The sequence below is a fragment of the Chroicocephalus ridibundus genome, chromosome 7 (assembly GCF_963924245.1).
Source record: "Chroicocephalus ridibundus chromosome 7, bChrRid1.1, whole genome shotgun sequence".
Taxonomy (NCBI): domain Eukaryota; kingdom Metazoa; phylum Chordata; class Aves; order Charadriiformes; family Laridae; genus Chroicocephalus; species Chroicocephalus ridibundus.
The window spans coordinates 32,818,817-32,832,262 of NC_086290.1; the positions used below are offsets into that span (position 1 = coordinate 32,818,817).

At 38.7% G+C, this 13,446-nt stretch overlaps 1 protein-coding gene across 2 annotated transcripts; it reads left to right on the forward strand.

The window, feature by feature from the left end:
* Window positions 1–4,420: 4,420 nt before the first annotated feature.
* KCTD18 (potassium channel tetramerization domain containing 18) lies at window positions 4,421–13,353 on the forward strand. 2 transcript variants are annotated; one of them, XM_063342448.1, is made up of 7 exons: window positions 4,421–4,779; window positions 5,586–5,783; window positions 7,018–7,229; window positions 8,150–8,343; window positions 9,495–9,589; window positions 10,033–10,135; window positions 12,587–13,353. In XM_063342448.1, exons 2-7 carry the CDS (start codon window positions 5,627–5,629, stop codon window positions 13,110–13,112), a joined length of 1,287 nt encoding a protein of 428 aa, XP_063198518.1. In that variant the 5' UTR covers window positions 4,421–4,779; window positions 5,586–5,626; the 3' UTR covers window positions 13,113–13,353. The 2 variants fall into 2 exon arrangements, with proteins under 2 accessions (XP_063198518.1, XP_063198519.1); XM_063342449.1 differs by having other exon boundaries at window positions 4,421–4,577.
* The last annotated feature ends 93 nt before the right edge of the window (window positions 13,354–13,446 follow it).

Genomic DNA, 13,446 nt, shown 5'->3' on the forward strand with positions numbered 1-13,446 from the left:
CTAGTGCCCAAGATTATTGGTTTGTGGTGGGGTGTTGTGTGTGGGGTTGTGGGTGTGGAGTTTAGTTGGTGGTGCTTTTTTTTTTTTTTTTGTGTGTGGTTTTTTGTTTTGTTTTGTTTTTTATGTGGTTGGACTCGATGATCTCAAAGGTCCCTTCCAACCACTAAGATTCTGTGATTCTGTGAATAATACATGATCTTTCTCACACTTTTAAAAATTAAGTTTCATTACCTCTTATCAGGATTTATCGTCTCTGAAGTTGAGAAAATTGCTTCAGTCTTTACCTTTGTTCAATTAATTCAAACAGGTTAACGAATTATTCCTTGAGACTTAAGTCACATTACCACAGAGTGGCAAAATACTTAACTAATAAACATGAAGACTAAAAGGATCACAGATTTTTGATCTTGTCCATTCCCTCAAGTTATTTACCCAAGTTTATACCTAAAAGGAAAAAAAACCAAAATGAAAACACTCAAGGTTCTATCTCTTCACAATATGACCAGACCAGCTTTTGCTTTGTCAGGACAAATTTTAAATTGAAGCATTTAAATAAACAGCGAGAGAGACCGGCCCGCAAGCACAGGGAATGATGTCCCCGCAAACCGCTCCGAGGCGGCCGCTGCCGCCGCCCGTCCCTCAGGTCTCTCCCTCCCTCACAGCCAAGAGCCGGCGCGCGCCCCCTCCCGCCTCGCCGCAGGAGCCGCCGACGGCCGTTGGGCGGCAGCCGTTGGGCCGGGCCGCTCGCGCGCCCCCAACGGCCGCGGCCGGCGGCGCGGGGAGGGCAGGGCCGGGAGGCCGGGTCGGGTCGGCGTGTGTGTTCTAAGGAGGAGTGGGATTCCTCTAACTTTTCAACTACATGTCTTTGCAAAACCGTTTTAAATACCAACCGTTAAGAATGCTAAAATTAAAAAAAAAAAAAAAAAATAGTAGTTGTATAAAGACTTAGCATCAATCCTCATACACTGTGAGGAAGGGATTAGGGAACTGCAGATATTCCACCTAGCTGCAAGAGATTTTTAGGAAGAGTTTGAGGTATCTGGCTTTCTGTTCAAAGAGTTCCATTGGGTTAAAAGGAGAAATCCATGTAATTCCTTCTCAGTGGAAAGCTAAATTTCTTTTTGGCTGATCTTTAGCTACTAGTAATAGATGAAACAATCAACAATTAATAGAAAGCCATCAAGACAGTCAAGGAAACAAAAACTGATAAATTTAAAAAAACAATAGATTAAAGCTGCCTGCATACTTACTGGCTTGTAAGGGTAGGAGTCTGCGATGTCAGAATTTGAGCAAGACCACTTTTAGTTTGGTTTAGGTAATATTAGGACTGGGAATTGCAAGGAAGTATTTTAGTCTAATAAAATGCTTTTCCCCGAAATCTGTTCTGAGCACAAAATCCCTTGCTCTTTAACAGTCGCTTCGCATACATTCTCTTTCACTGCCTATGTATGCCCCATGCTACCATTAGTTCAGGCAGACGTTATTTCCTAAATTTGATCGAGGAATCAGTAAATTTATAGTAAACAGTTTTGTAAAAATCTTAATAGAGTTAATGTTTTAATTTATTTGAAGATTTACAGAGATGTGTAAGGTTCAAATAAAAAAACCAGCATTAGGTTCATTAACACAGTAATTGTCATAAAAATCTTACCTTTCCATGAGCTAACATTACAATTTGCTATGAAGTAAAGAAAAGGAATCAAATATGCTATAAAGTAAAATCAAAGTATCAGTGGCATTATTCAACAATGTATCTTTATGAACTTGCTACTTTCATAAGCTGCTGCAAACAGCATGTAGAGTGTCTCTGCCTTTTCTTAATTTGTGTGTGATATATGGCACAATTTCTCAGTGTGGCCCTGAAGGTGCAAAACCCTTTGCTTCCGTGCAATCCCCTTAAAAGAGAGATTTGATCCAGCACACCTTATACACCTTTGGTACATTTCCCCTTACAAGGCAACTTGGAAGTGACTATAGCCAGTCTAAAACCCTGGCCAAATAAAAGAGCAAATAACCTTATGTAACCTTAAAAATAGAAAACCAATCAAATAAAATGTACCTCCTTCTCCTTTCCAGAAGGCAGCGTTTTCCTCCAGATCCAATCGTGAGTTTTCATTTTCTCCAGTTTTACAAGAGTCCCAAGTCCTGGAGGGGCAATCACCAATTTGCTTCCTTTTAATGTTTATGTCACTACTGCGGGCAATAAATTCAAAGCAAAATGTGAAGTTCTGCGTTTCCACCTGTGGTCATACTTTCCTTTACACTCCACTGAGGAACTCCCACACTGTAACATTTCACATGTAAAAATCTCCAGTTAATTGCCAGCTGCTCAAAGTGGGGAAAAACTTAAAAGCACTGCCAAGTTTCACAGCCTGTATATTTTAAATATATATCAAGAGTAGAATTCTGGTTTTCAGTCATTTGGGATCCTATGACTGGTCTTTAAACTGAATAGAAGTGAGAGGGAGTGAGGGAAAGACAGACAGAGACAGACCTGTTGTAATAGGTGGGAACATTTGGGAAGTGTTGTATTGAATTTGCGTCTTACTAGATACCTGCAAATCCATCTCCGAGAAAAATCTTGGTTGAGGAATTAATCCTGTCAGGTCTAGTAAAGCACGAGCTACGACTAAAGCACTTCTGGTGGGTAGGTGATGTAGAACAGCTTCTCCCTCTGTGGATTCTCTGATGTCCAAATAAGACTTGAACTCACGCTATCATTTTACCTGAAATTATAGTATTAAGAACATATTTTCCTCTAATCACACCCTTTCTTGCACAAGCTTAATGAAAATTCATTTCTTAATGCCTGTTCCCCTCTGTCAAATTTGAGCGAAACTAGTAAACTGAAACACAAATATATAGAGGATGAGTGTGTAAGCCCGGCTTCCTTTGGAAACTTGTGAAAAACAAAACATAAAAGTCCCTGTGTTCATTTGCCCGGAACACGCAGCTCAAAAGGCAGTTTGCTCGTGCAGGCTGGTTATGCCACGTGATTCTATACCAAGTACATACTCTGTACTATCTTGAATAGTAATGACATTTCATGTGGTTAAATCTGAGGTGAAAAACTTACTCATTGAATTGTGTGTGTATACATATACTGACTGAAACCATATATATTGTTCTGGTCTCCCAACACAGAAATGCATGAAGGAACATTGTTCAGACTTTTGAGGCAAAACCAAGCAAGCTTAAAGGAGGAAACAAGCACGGAAAGCTGCAGCTTCATTAAGTGAATGTTTTAGTCTGAGAAAGACTGGAAGTTATAACTTAAAGTATATTGTAACATTTGACACCAGTGGCCCCATTTAAGTTGCAATTGCTATCTACGAACTATTCCCAGTGAGTAAAGTACAACACACGTTATATCCTTACTAAAGATATAGTTAAGCCAGATACCATTATTCCACAAAAATAATCTATTATACTTATTTTCACTGATTTTATAGTAAGTCCAACATCCATGAATTATCAGTCTATATTGCATTCAGTGGCAAGTTGTAACTTGTGGGCTTATTTAATTAATTACATATTAAGCACCAAAGACATGGCTCCTGGGTACATTCTTAGCCAAGGACCGTTGAGAGAGCACGTGAGCGCCCCGGAGCTCGGCATGCCATTTCCTCTCTGCTGCAACTGTAGCATGCTTAATTGCTAAGGAAAATGAAATGTGAAGTATTTACTGTAGCTTTAACTGCCATTCTAATGCAAACCTGCATTAAGATAAAAAGAAGCGAGTTCGAAGTAGTAAGTGGTCACTCAGAGTTACAAAATTCCAAAGAGAATTTATCTCCCTACTAGGACCAGATGCAACATGATTTAGACAGCTCTTTCCTTTAGCGTCCTTCACTTTGCTGAAGGGAAGTCTGAATTACAAGTCTGTGGTCCTAAATAGTAACTGAAAATACTGTAGCCTATAAATATTTAGGTATTCTCAAAATCAAATTGTAGTAACAGACCAGAGTACAGCAAGCACACAAGCTAATGAGCTGGCCTGCTCAAAGGGACAAGCAGTCACCTTGAAGGAGGCCAGAACACACTGGCTGACCCGAGGCTAACTTTTAATGCCTCTGCCCCTTATTTTAACCAAAGCAGACCTGTCTGCCCTCAGACTCAGAGCACGTACCAGCATCACACCACCCTCGTGAACTCGCCTGACTCAGCACTGCAACTCGGACACACAGACACAAGAGAAACCAGCGCCCGTCGCTGGGGCTCCCACCTTGGGCCGAAGCCGGGGCCCGGCCTGGGCTGACCAGAACGGCTCCGAGACCACCGTGAAATAAAATGCGAGCATTGCAATATTAGAAGAACAGTTCAAGCTGCAATATTCTTGAACCTACAGAAAAAGAAATTCAATCAAACCCACTTTGAGTAAACACTTACTTGTAATTAAAAAAAAAAATAATTAGGGAAGGTTTCTGTCTTACAGAGTAGCCGAGTTTACACGGGTCAGCCTCACTGGAGAGGACGCGGACAGCAGAGCCGTGCCCGAGGGACCCCCTCCGGTCAAAGCGGGGGAGGCAGCTGAGCTATAGGGGTCCCTACACCCGGCTGACCCTCCATACCCGCGGGTAGGGAAGCTCGGCCGTGCCCCCGGGGGGGAGATGGCGCCGCGAGCACCCCGCGCCGCACGGGCTGTCCCTCTCCTCGCCCCGCTCGGCTCGGGCCCGGCCCTTCCTGCCACCCGTCCGCCATTTTGCGGAGCCCAGGCGGCCCCTCAGGCGGCCCAGCCTGCTCCAGGCCCGGCGAGCGCCGCGGGACGCGGCGGCGCAGGTAACGCGGGACGGCGGCTGCCCCCGGAGGGGCCGGGGGGGGCTTCCCCTCTTTTGGCGCAGCGGCGCCCCACGGGAGGGAGGGAGCGCCCCGGCCCGCTGCGCGGGCGGCTGCCGGCCGCCTCCCCCGCGGGCCGCGAGTCCATCAGTTAATTTTGCTGAAACAATAGCAGATGCCCGGGCAAAAGGCTCGTAGTGGGAGTTAGTACCCCTCAAAGGGCGTGCTTTCAAAAAAACCCAAACAAACCAAAACCAAACAAAACCCAAACGTTTTGAAGATTTTCTTGTACCAATTTTTTTCTGCCCAGACAGGGCCCCGCTCCTGCAGGGAGCTCAAGGCAGGTACAAGTAAAAGTATTTATTGGCAATGCGGCATTAATGACGTGACAACTTCAAGAACTAGTTAAAGCAGCCCTAATTAAAGATCACATTTTAAAGAAGCCAAGTTGGTTTTAATACAAAATTACTGCACTTTTAGTGTGTTGAACTATACCTAAAGCAAATTTTCCCAGAATATCCTTCCAGTGCTATGCTTACACATACTGACCACATAGTTCTGCTTACGCATTTGTCTCAAAGAAGTAACCTCTGTGTTTCCTAGCAAAGTAAAATGCCGTAGTTTTTTGTAGTAAAGGTGTAAACTATTTGCCTACTTGCACTAATATGTCTCTAGACCTGTTTTAAAAGCCCCTTTACAGTATAGTGTAACAAACATGAAAGAGTTGAGCTAATGCACAGGTCTTGTATATAATATGTTCAGTCTTAACTGGCATTAGATTGACTTTTGTTTGTATGTATGTGTTACAGGTTTGAATAGCTCGTAATCAACACCATCATTTGCAAATGCAATGGAAGAGGGCAAGACTGAAGGCGACCAGGGTATTCTACGACTTAATGTGCGAGGATGTTTATACACAGCCAGGCGCGAGTCTTTATGCCGCTTTAAGGATTCAATGCTAGCTTCTATGTTTAGTGGACGCTTTCCTCTGAAAGTTGATGAATCAGGTAAATATATTCAAGCTGTAAATATGACATTCTGATCAGGGAGTTCTATTGCAAAAACATGCTTTTATATATATATTTTTGCATTTTATAGTGTACCTCTTTTCCCAATCTGCTGAGCATCAGTTGGCTTCTTTAATTCCAGGACGTAAAACAATTGTGTATGCATGACTTTATACTTGGGAGTAATTAATCAGAATTCCATAAGACTACTCATGTTTGCAAACATACATGTTTGTACAGTGCTTACCCCTGCCTTGTCCCAGTCCAAACTATGGCTTTGGAATGTATTTCTTCAGTATGGATATGAAAATAGATAAAATTGAAGTTGGCAGAGTATTTGGCATTTAACTATGACCCTCTGTATTCTCCAGAGGCATCTCTCTCTCTCTGTTCATTACATAAGGAGATCTGGGTCTAACCTTTGTTTCAGAATACTTTATTACCCAGTAAAGACTGCATTTTTCACCACCATGGCCTGGTATGAAAGCTTGAATAAAACTATTCATGGATCAAATTTCACACTTGTTTGTGACTTGGAAATCCTGCCAAAGTATGTCCAGTTTAAAGATATGATGGATGGAGAATAGTAATTCCTTGTACACTTTTGACTGTTTAAAATATCTGAAATATTTAACATTTTTACAGGCAGGGTTTTGCTAGCATCTTTCAGTTGCAGTGAAGAGCCTATTGTATAGAGCTGTGTATAGTTTGGTCCGTTTCTGTACTGGTCCTTGAGCCCCGCAGGCAAGGGGAAAAAAAAAGAAACAAAAAAATACTGTAAAACTTGAGCAATATTCAGGGAAGGTTAGACTAGATGTGTACTGGAGCTGATGCTACTTTTAACTCTCTTTAATTGCTTAGATCCAAAATTGAAAAAATCTCTGCAGTAGTGAGAAAAGATGTGTCTGCAGTGAGAATTAGAAATGCATCTAGAATTAGATTTTAGCATTTTAAGTGGAGTGCAGTACAGTTGGTATGGTCCTATGCAGATTAGTGATTTCACTGAAATCCCAAAGAAATGCTTACTGCACTAAGAATTTTATCTTCAAATAGCTAATATTCCAGGGAAACAGAATAGTAGCTTTAAAAGAATAAAAGTATACCTACTCCTCCTAGGTAAGTAAAACTAGTACAGAAGTTTTATATAAAGGCTTTACTTGATTTGGTATAAAGTGACGAGTCTGTCTTTGCTTGCTGGAAGCAGTATTTTAAATAATTTTATTTTTGTTTTCAGGAGCATGTCTAATTGATCGAGATGGAAACTTGTTTGGATATCTTTTGGATTATCTTCATGGAGAAGTTCGGATTCCTGAAGATGAACAAATTCGAATTGCATTGCAGGAGGAAGCAGATTATTTTGGCATCCCGTATCCATACAGTCTGTCTGACCATTTGGCCAATGAAATGGAGACGTATTCTTTAAGGTCAAATATAGAGCTTAAAAAGGTCTTGACATTTCTTAAATTTTTAAAGATGTAGTCTGTAATCCACACCATTCGTTAGCATCAGATACTAAAACTACAGCTTATGCAAGTTAGCACTTTTTAATCACCACGTTGAATCATCAGTAAATTCAGAGTTTTAGATTAGAGAAATCCTAGAGCTGATAATGCAGACATAGTAGTTAAGGACATCAGCTTTTCCCATCATTGCAATACAGCAACAGTTTAAATTTGACTCTGTTTTACATGCAAGTCTGCTGTAAAACTTGCATAGTAGGAATGACGTTGTTTAGTTCCCTATTTGGCTATATATTTTATTTGAGATTCAATTTGATCCCTTCAAGATGTTTGGGTTGGTTTGTTTTTTTTTCAGTTTTAAAACGTCATCCTAAAACTTGAAAGATAAAATGTACTTTGCCATTTTTTTAGAAAATTAAAGGAGAAAATAAAATTAATATATTACTTTAAATCCTAAGGTTTGTCTATTTTAGAGTATTGTTACTTAAAAGCTAATTCTAATTAACTGTTTGGAAATTAACTCATGTTACCAAGTATGGCTGTATTAGTCCTGACAGTCATCTGTGTTCTCTTAGTAAGCTATTGTTCCATATATTTCACATTCTCCCTTATTAATTTCCTTTTGAAAAGCATAAAACATTCCCAGGCCTTTCAGTTTCTCTTAATATTAGGGATTTGCCATACCTTTAAGTATTTCTGTTGCCTTTCTGTGAATTTCTCCTAGTGTACAGCATTCTCTGTTAACATTAGATACTGCACACATTATTCTAGATAAACTACATCCTTGATTTACTTAAAAGAGCTCATCAGTACAGTTAAGAAAACTTAAATATGAAAGCTTATTCAACTAAAAATACTGTATTCTCATTAATATATTAGTATTTTGTGGTTTATGTTTTTTTCTAGGCTTTGTTAGATTTCTGCAATTCTTATGATTTAGTTTGTACCAAGCCTACAGTTTGGGTCCTGCACTATCTCAATACTTCTGGAGCAAGCTGTGAAAGTAAAATTATTGGTGTGTATGCCACTAGAGCTGATGGGACTGATGCAATTAATAAGGAGCTAGGAACGAAAATTCATAGTAAAAGCATTTACAAAAGGTAAGATGACTGTCAAACACGTGCAAGCACTATGAAGTGAGAATGAACACTCACATATTACAATAATACCTAAATATTATTATATGTAGCATAATGTAGTATTATTGTACTATAAATCTGTGGAAGGAATCAGATTCTTTCCGGCTTCGAAAACAGCTGGCTATTACAATGGTCACATTAAACAGACAAACAAAAAAGATAAAAACTAAGCAAGGAGTACAAGAAATTGAGAGACTCCATAAAAGGTGGCTGGCATGCAGTTGCTGTAAGTTCTCATTATGTTTTACTTGCTATTTTTAAAATGTTTCAACCATTTAAAATTATTTTCTGATTTAGGAAGATATTTACACTAAATACAGTGAATGAATCCCCATCCAGAAGTTCCATAAATATTCACAGAGATGGCTGTGATTCATGCAATTGTATTTTGCAGCCTTCTAAGACAGCTGAAAGAAATACTTAACGCTGAAAAGAACCAAAGATGAAAGGAAATGGTTTTAATTCTTTAAAGGACACGTACATCTCTACTACACTATTAATGTATTTTTATGACAGTAATTGTAAATTATTGGTAGACCTGTACTTCTGAGTGTCTGTAAGCAGTTTATCTTTCTCTTGGTCCCACAGTACAGTGTTGGAAGTGTACTTCACTGTGTACCTTTTGAAACATAGTTAAGATAGAGCTTTTGATGTTTCAAAATTATGTTTTTGATTGTCTTCATAATTAGCATGCTTATTTTTCTAAGTTTACATTAATATTTATTCTGAGAGTATTTGGACACATAGTATCAGGCATCTGTCATCCTACTGTGTTCTTCCTTTGAATAAATAATTGAGATTTAGAAGAATACATTTTACACCATTAATTGTGTAATTATTCTTTTATGAACATCTATTCTTTCATGAATACCCATTTTTAGCAATAGGGGTCCACAGGCATGCAGATCATAGAAGGATGGCTATTTAGAACCTCTTATACAAATGAAAATGAAATTTAAGTAATGTTTTCCTTTCTACTTTACAAAATATTTACTATTAAGTCCTTATAGTTAGAATTTGGTAAATGGAATGATACATTTCATCAGTGTTACATTTTTAAAGACTTAGCTAGATTTACCACATAACTGTTACCTTTAAAACAATATTTCTAGAGAAGCGGGAAATAACGTCCAATACATCTGGAGCTATTACTCAGTAGCTGAGTTGAAAAAGATGATGGATGCTTTCGATGCCTGGGAAGGGAGAGGTAGAGTATTAATTTTTTTTCTTTTATTTCAGTAGTACTACTTCTTTACAGAAAAATAAGAAAAATACTTGCCAATTAACTATAATAAAAACTCTGCATACATTTTCACTCATTAGGTAAGTAACATATTGTAAAATATCCCATAGAGGTGGCTATTTGGAAAAAAAAATAAATAGAGTCTTAAGGGATGTTCCAAGAAGATGACATGAGTTGACATGAATGAACAGATGTAGTGAGAGCCACCACGTGCAAGGGGTGACGGCCTGCTAGCATTGCCCACTCTGGTGGGAGCCCTAGAAGCACGTTGGCTGTAAGCAGTGTTCATGTCAGTGTAGTTTCAAAACTGAAATTCTACATAATACATGCATCCACTTAGTCAGGTGTATACACACATAATACTATGTTCTCTCAGCTCATCAATACAATGTCCCTTTGGCATACAGGTGTCAGCTACTGGAGAGTGCCTCAGGAGCTGATTGAATGTTGGACTCTTGAAGAACGCCCTTTGAAAGGCAGTTTGCATCATATGCCTCCAGTTCATAAAAGGTATGCTGACATGCATGGGTGGCTTAAAATAAAGCAGAAATATAGCACAATTTTATAATTTCAGGTTCTTTGAATAGCTATGAATGTTGAGTTTTTGCTGGTTTTTCTACTTGCATTTTTTAAAAGTGTCATATAATCAGAGAACTTACTTGCAGAAATGAACTTGCTAGAAAAATTATCTTTTTTAGATTGCTGAAACTCTTCTATTCTACTTCTTTGGCCTTTAAAACATCACTTTAGAGTGGGAAGGCGTAATTTCAAAAAGTAGAGAGCAGTATTAGTTAAATGGACTGCTAAATGGACTGCTAAAAAGAAATTTAACTGAAAACTAAAAGGTTAACTGATTTTCACATGTGAGATGCCTTCCTTTTTTAGAAGGAATTTCTAGAATTTCTTCTTTGCAGTTTTACAGTGATACCTCTGACTACAACACATTACCTAAAAGCAGCCGTTGCAGGTGCAGCTATGCAGTTGATCTGGGGCACCCTACAGCCTCTATTGCTACTAGGCAGAAGAGGATCCTGCTGACCTTCCTTGTCCCGGGCCACACTGTCATTTCAGTAGCAGCCGTAGAGTCACATCAGCACAATCATCCAACTGAAAACGCCTATCTCACCAGCCTCCCCATTTCTTTTGGATACCACATTCTTTGCTTTTCATAGCTCCAATAGGAAGGACTGTGATTATTTGATCCCTGGATTGCTAAACAGCCTACATATATTCCTGACTGCTCCTCTGCTACCATTGCCTGTTTTATCTCCCATCTCTCTGCTTTGATTTGTCTTCTCTGTTCTTCTGCACCCTCAAAAAACTATGTTTGGATTTCACCTTAAACTCCTGATGTACCATAGTGATCCTGGTGAGACCATATACTGTCTTGAAACATTGTAAAAGAACCTAGTTACTCACAATATTTTACCTGTACTTCATTGCTACTGTTAAAGCACCAAACCTTTGAATGTTTAAACTTTCCTTTTTTGTTTTGATGGTTCCTTTGATCTAGGATGTGCAGAATTTGAGAATACTTTCTCACCTTATGGCTCTGAGGAAAACCTCCCTGGACTCATTATTAAGTACTAGGTTATTTGCAGGCTTTCTGTTTGAACAGTGTCACCATATACCAGTTTTATAAGAGCAATAGTAAGGACTATTACTCTCAGATACTGCTTGTTCTTCTGGCGTGAATCCCTGTGACCTTTCACAGACCATTTAAAATCCAAAGTGCAAGTACCCTGAAGAATATCATCACTTTTGTAGTTTATCTTTTAAGCTGTTCTTTAGTGGCTCTCACAGTTTGTAGCCTGTTTACGGTACTGACACGCCAGGTAAATGTTTCTTCATTCCCGACAATCAGGTTAGTTAAAGCTACAGCTTTTCTTTGTCAGTTCAAAATCTAGATATAATCCGATTCCTTCATGTTCGTTCTTCTACTACCACGTTTTAGTACCTTTAGCCCATGTAGGAGCCAGCAATAGAGCCACAGTTTGACAGCTTTTGTTTTGATACATTTTTAAATGCATTGTTAATATTTGAGTTTAATTTGGTCTTAGTGTTCTTTTCCTCCCGCTTCTTCATCTCTCCAAAAATGATTTTGATTTATATTTACTGATCATCCCTCTGGTCTGGCGAGGCCTAGCTTTTGTTTTGTTAGGTTTCAGATTTTCTAAATCCGGGTCCTGGATTTCTATGGCATCATTTATTATTTCCTTGAGGAATTAAGATCTTCTAGGCATCTGTCCATTTTTCTTTGCTGACACTGAGAAACAGCATTTGTGTAATACTTTAAAAATGCTATTTACTTGCACCAATTATAGTTGCCATGAGACTCCATGGGCTTTCTTGCATAGCTCCTTTTTTTTTTTTTAACATTTTATCTTGAATGAATGATTATCCATAATCACTTATATTAAAAAGAAATGGGGGAGAGAGAAAGAAGCAATATCTTCCTTCTTTTATCAAATTACATAGTGCGGAACTCTTAAGTTTTGTATTCCTGTGTAGTTAAGTTTTGAATTTTTGTAGATAACTTAAAACACATCTAGTGTTTTACTAGTACTACTAAATGCTAGTACTACTAAATACTAAAAACTAGTATTTAGTGGATTTTGTATCTAATCTGTAGCATTTTAGTATTTTCTTTTTACAACTCCACCTACCTTCTTTCTCGTTGATTTTCACCTAGTTTGTGCACCATATCCTTTTTACCGTTTTTAATGTGTAATAATACTTACACAGGTGTAAGAGTGTGCTGGTACTATTCATATAAAAGCAAGCCTGATTACAGTGATGAACAGTTAAGAACCATAAATGATATCGTAACATGCAAAACCTAAAAGAACTTCAGATTTGTGGATGGCTGTCACAGATTGTCTGTTTTGTAATAATGTTATAAAAAGAATAATTTATGTACATAGTTTTTTTTTTCTTTAATTAAAGTTCTTTGTTTTACAGACGATTAATCTACTTTACTGAAGAGGAAGACTATTTACCATGTAAAGCGGTTCCCAAGCCAATTAGATTCTCAGGTCCCTCGACAAGTACCCATATCAAAATTAAAAATTCAGCTGCATTAAAGGTAGCTGCTTGCAATGCTTCATGTTCCGCAGTGACTCTTAAACGACCCCACAGTGAAAGTGTGACGCTGCACAAAGAAACTTCTGAAACTGTATCCACAACATGCACATCAGTGCCCAGTAATTCCCAGGTGCCCTGTGGAAGGCAGGGCGCTGGCAATGGGACAAGTCAACTGACTTTCAAGAGCGCAGTGTCTAGGAAGCCCATAAGCAACCGTGTAGTAAAGCTGAAGCGAACTCCACTCATGACACCAGCTCAGCCATCTTCTGCTGTGTCCAGTAAAACAAGCCAACAGGACAGCACTGCTCTTGAAATTCCTACTACTTCTACGGTACCAAACAAGAAAGAGCCAGCTGTATTAACGGAGAGTATTGAGCTTAAGAATGATAAAATGGATGGATAACGTTTGACTCAGCCTGATAGGCTGGATAGCTTTCCATCTTCTGGTCAAAGAAGAGATCATCATCTCATGTGGTCATTTATTCAAAGATTAGGTAGAAAATCATGATGAAAAAGTTCATGAAAAGCATAGGGAGAAATTGTTTTAAGTGAGCACTGAAGTGTGTTTTCTGCTTTATATCTAAGTATGTTTTAGATGTTGGGAAAGGAAGAAGAAAAATTAATTAAAGAAACCCTCAAACTCATGTGCAGTCTAATGTTACAGTATCTCACACTTGTATTTCTGTTAGGCTGTGCTAGTAGAACTGACCTCATTAAAGGGATTATGTGCACAGCAT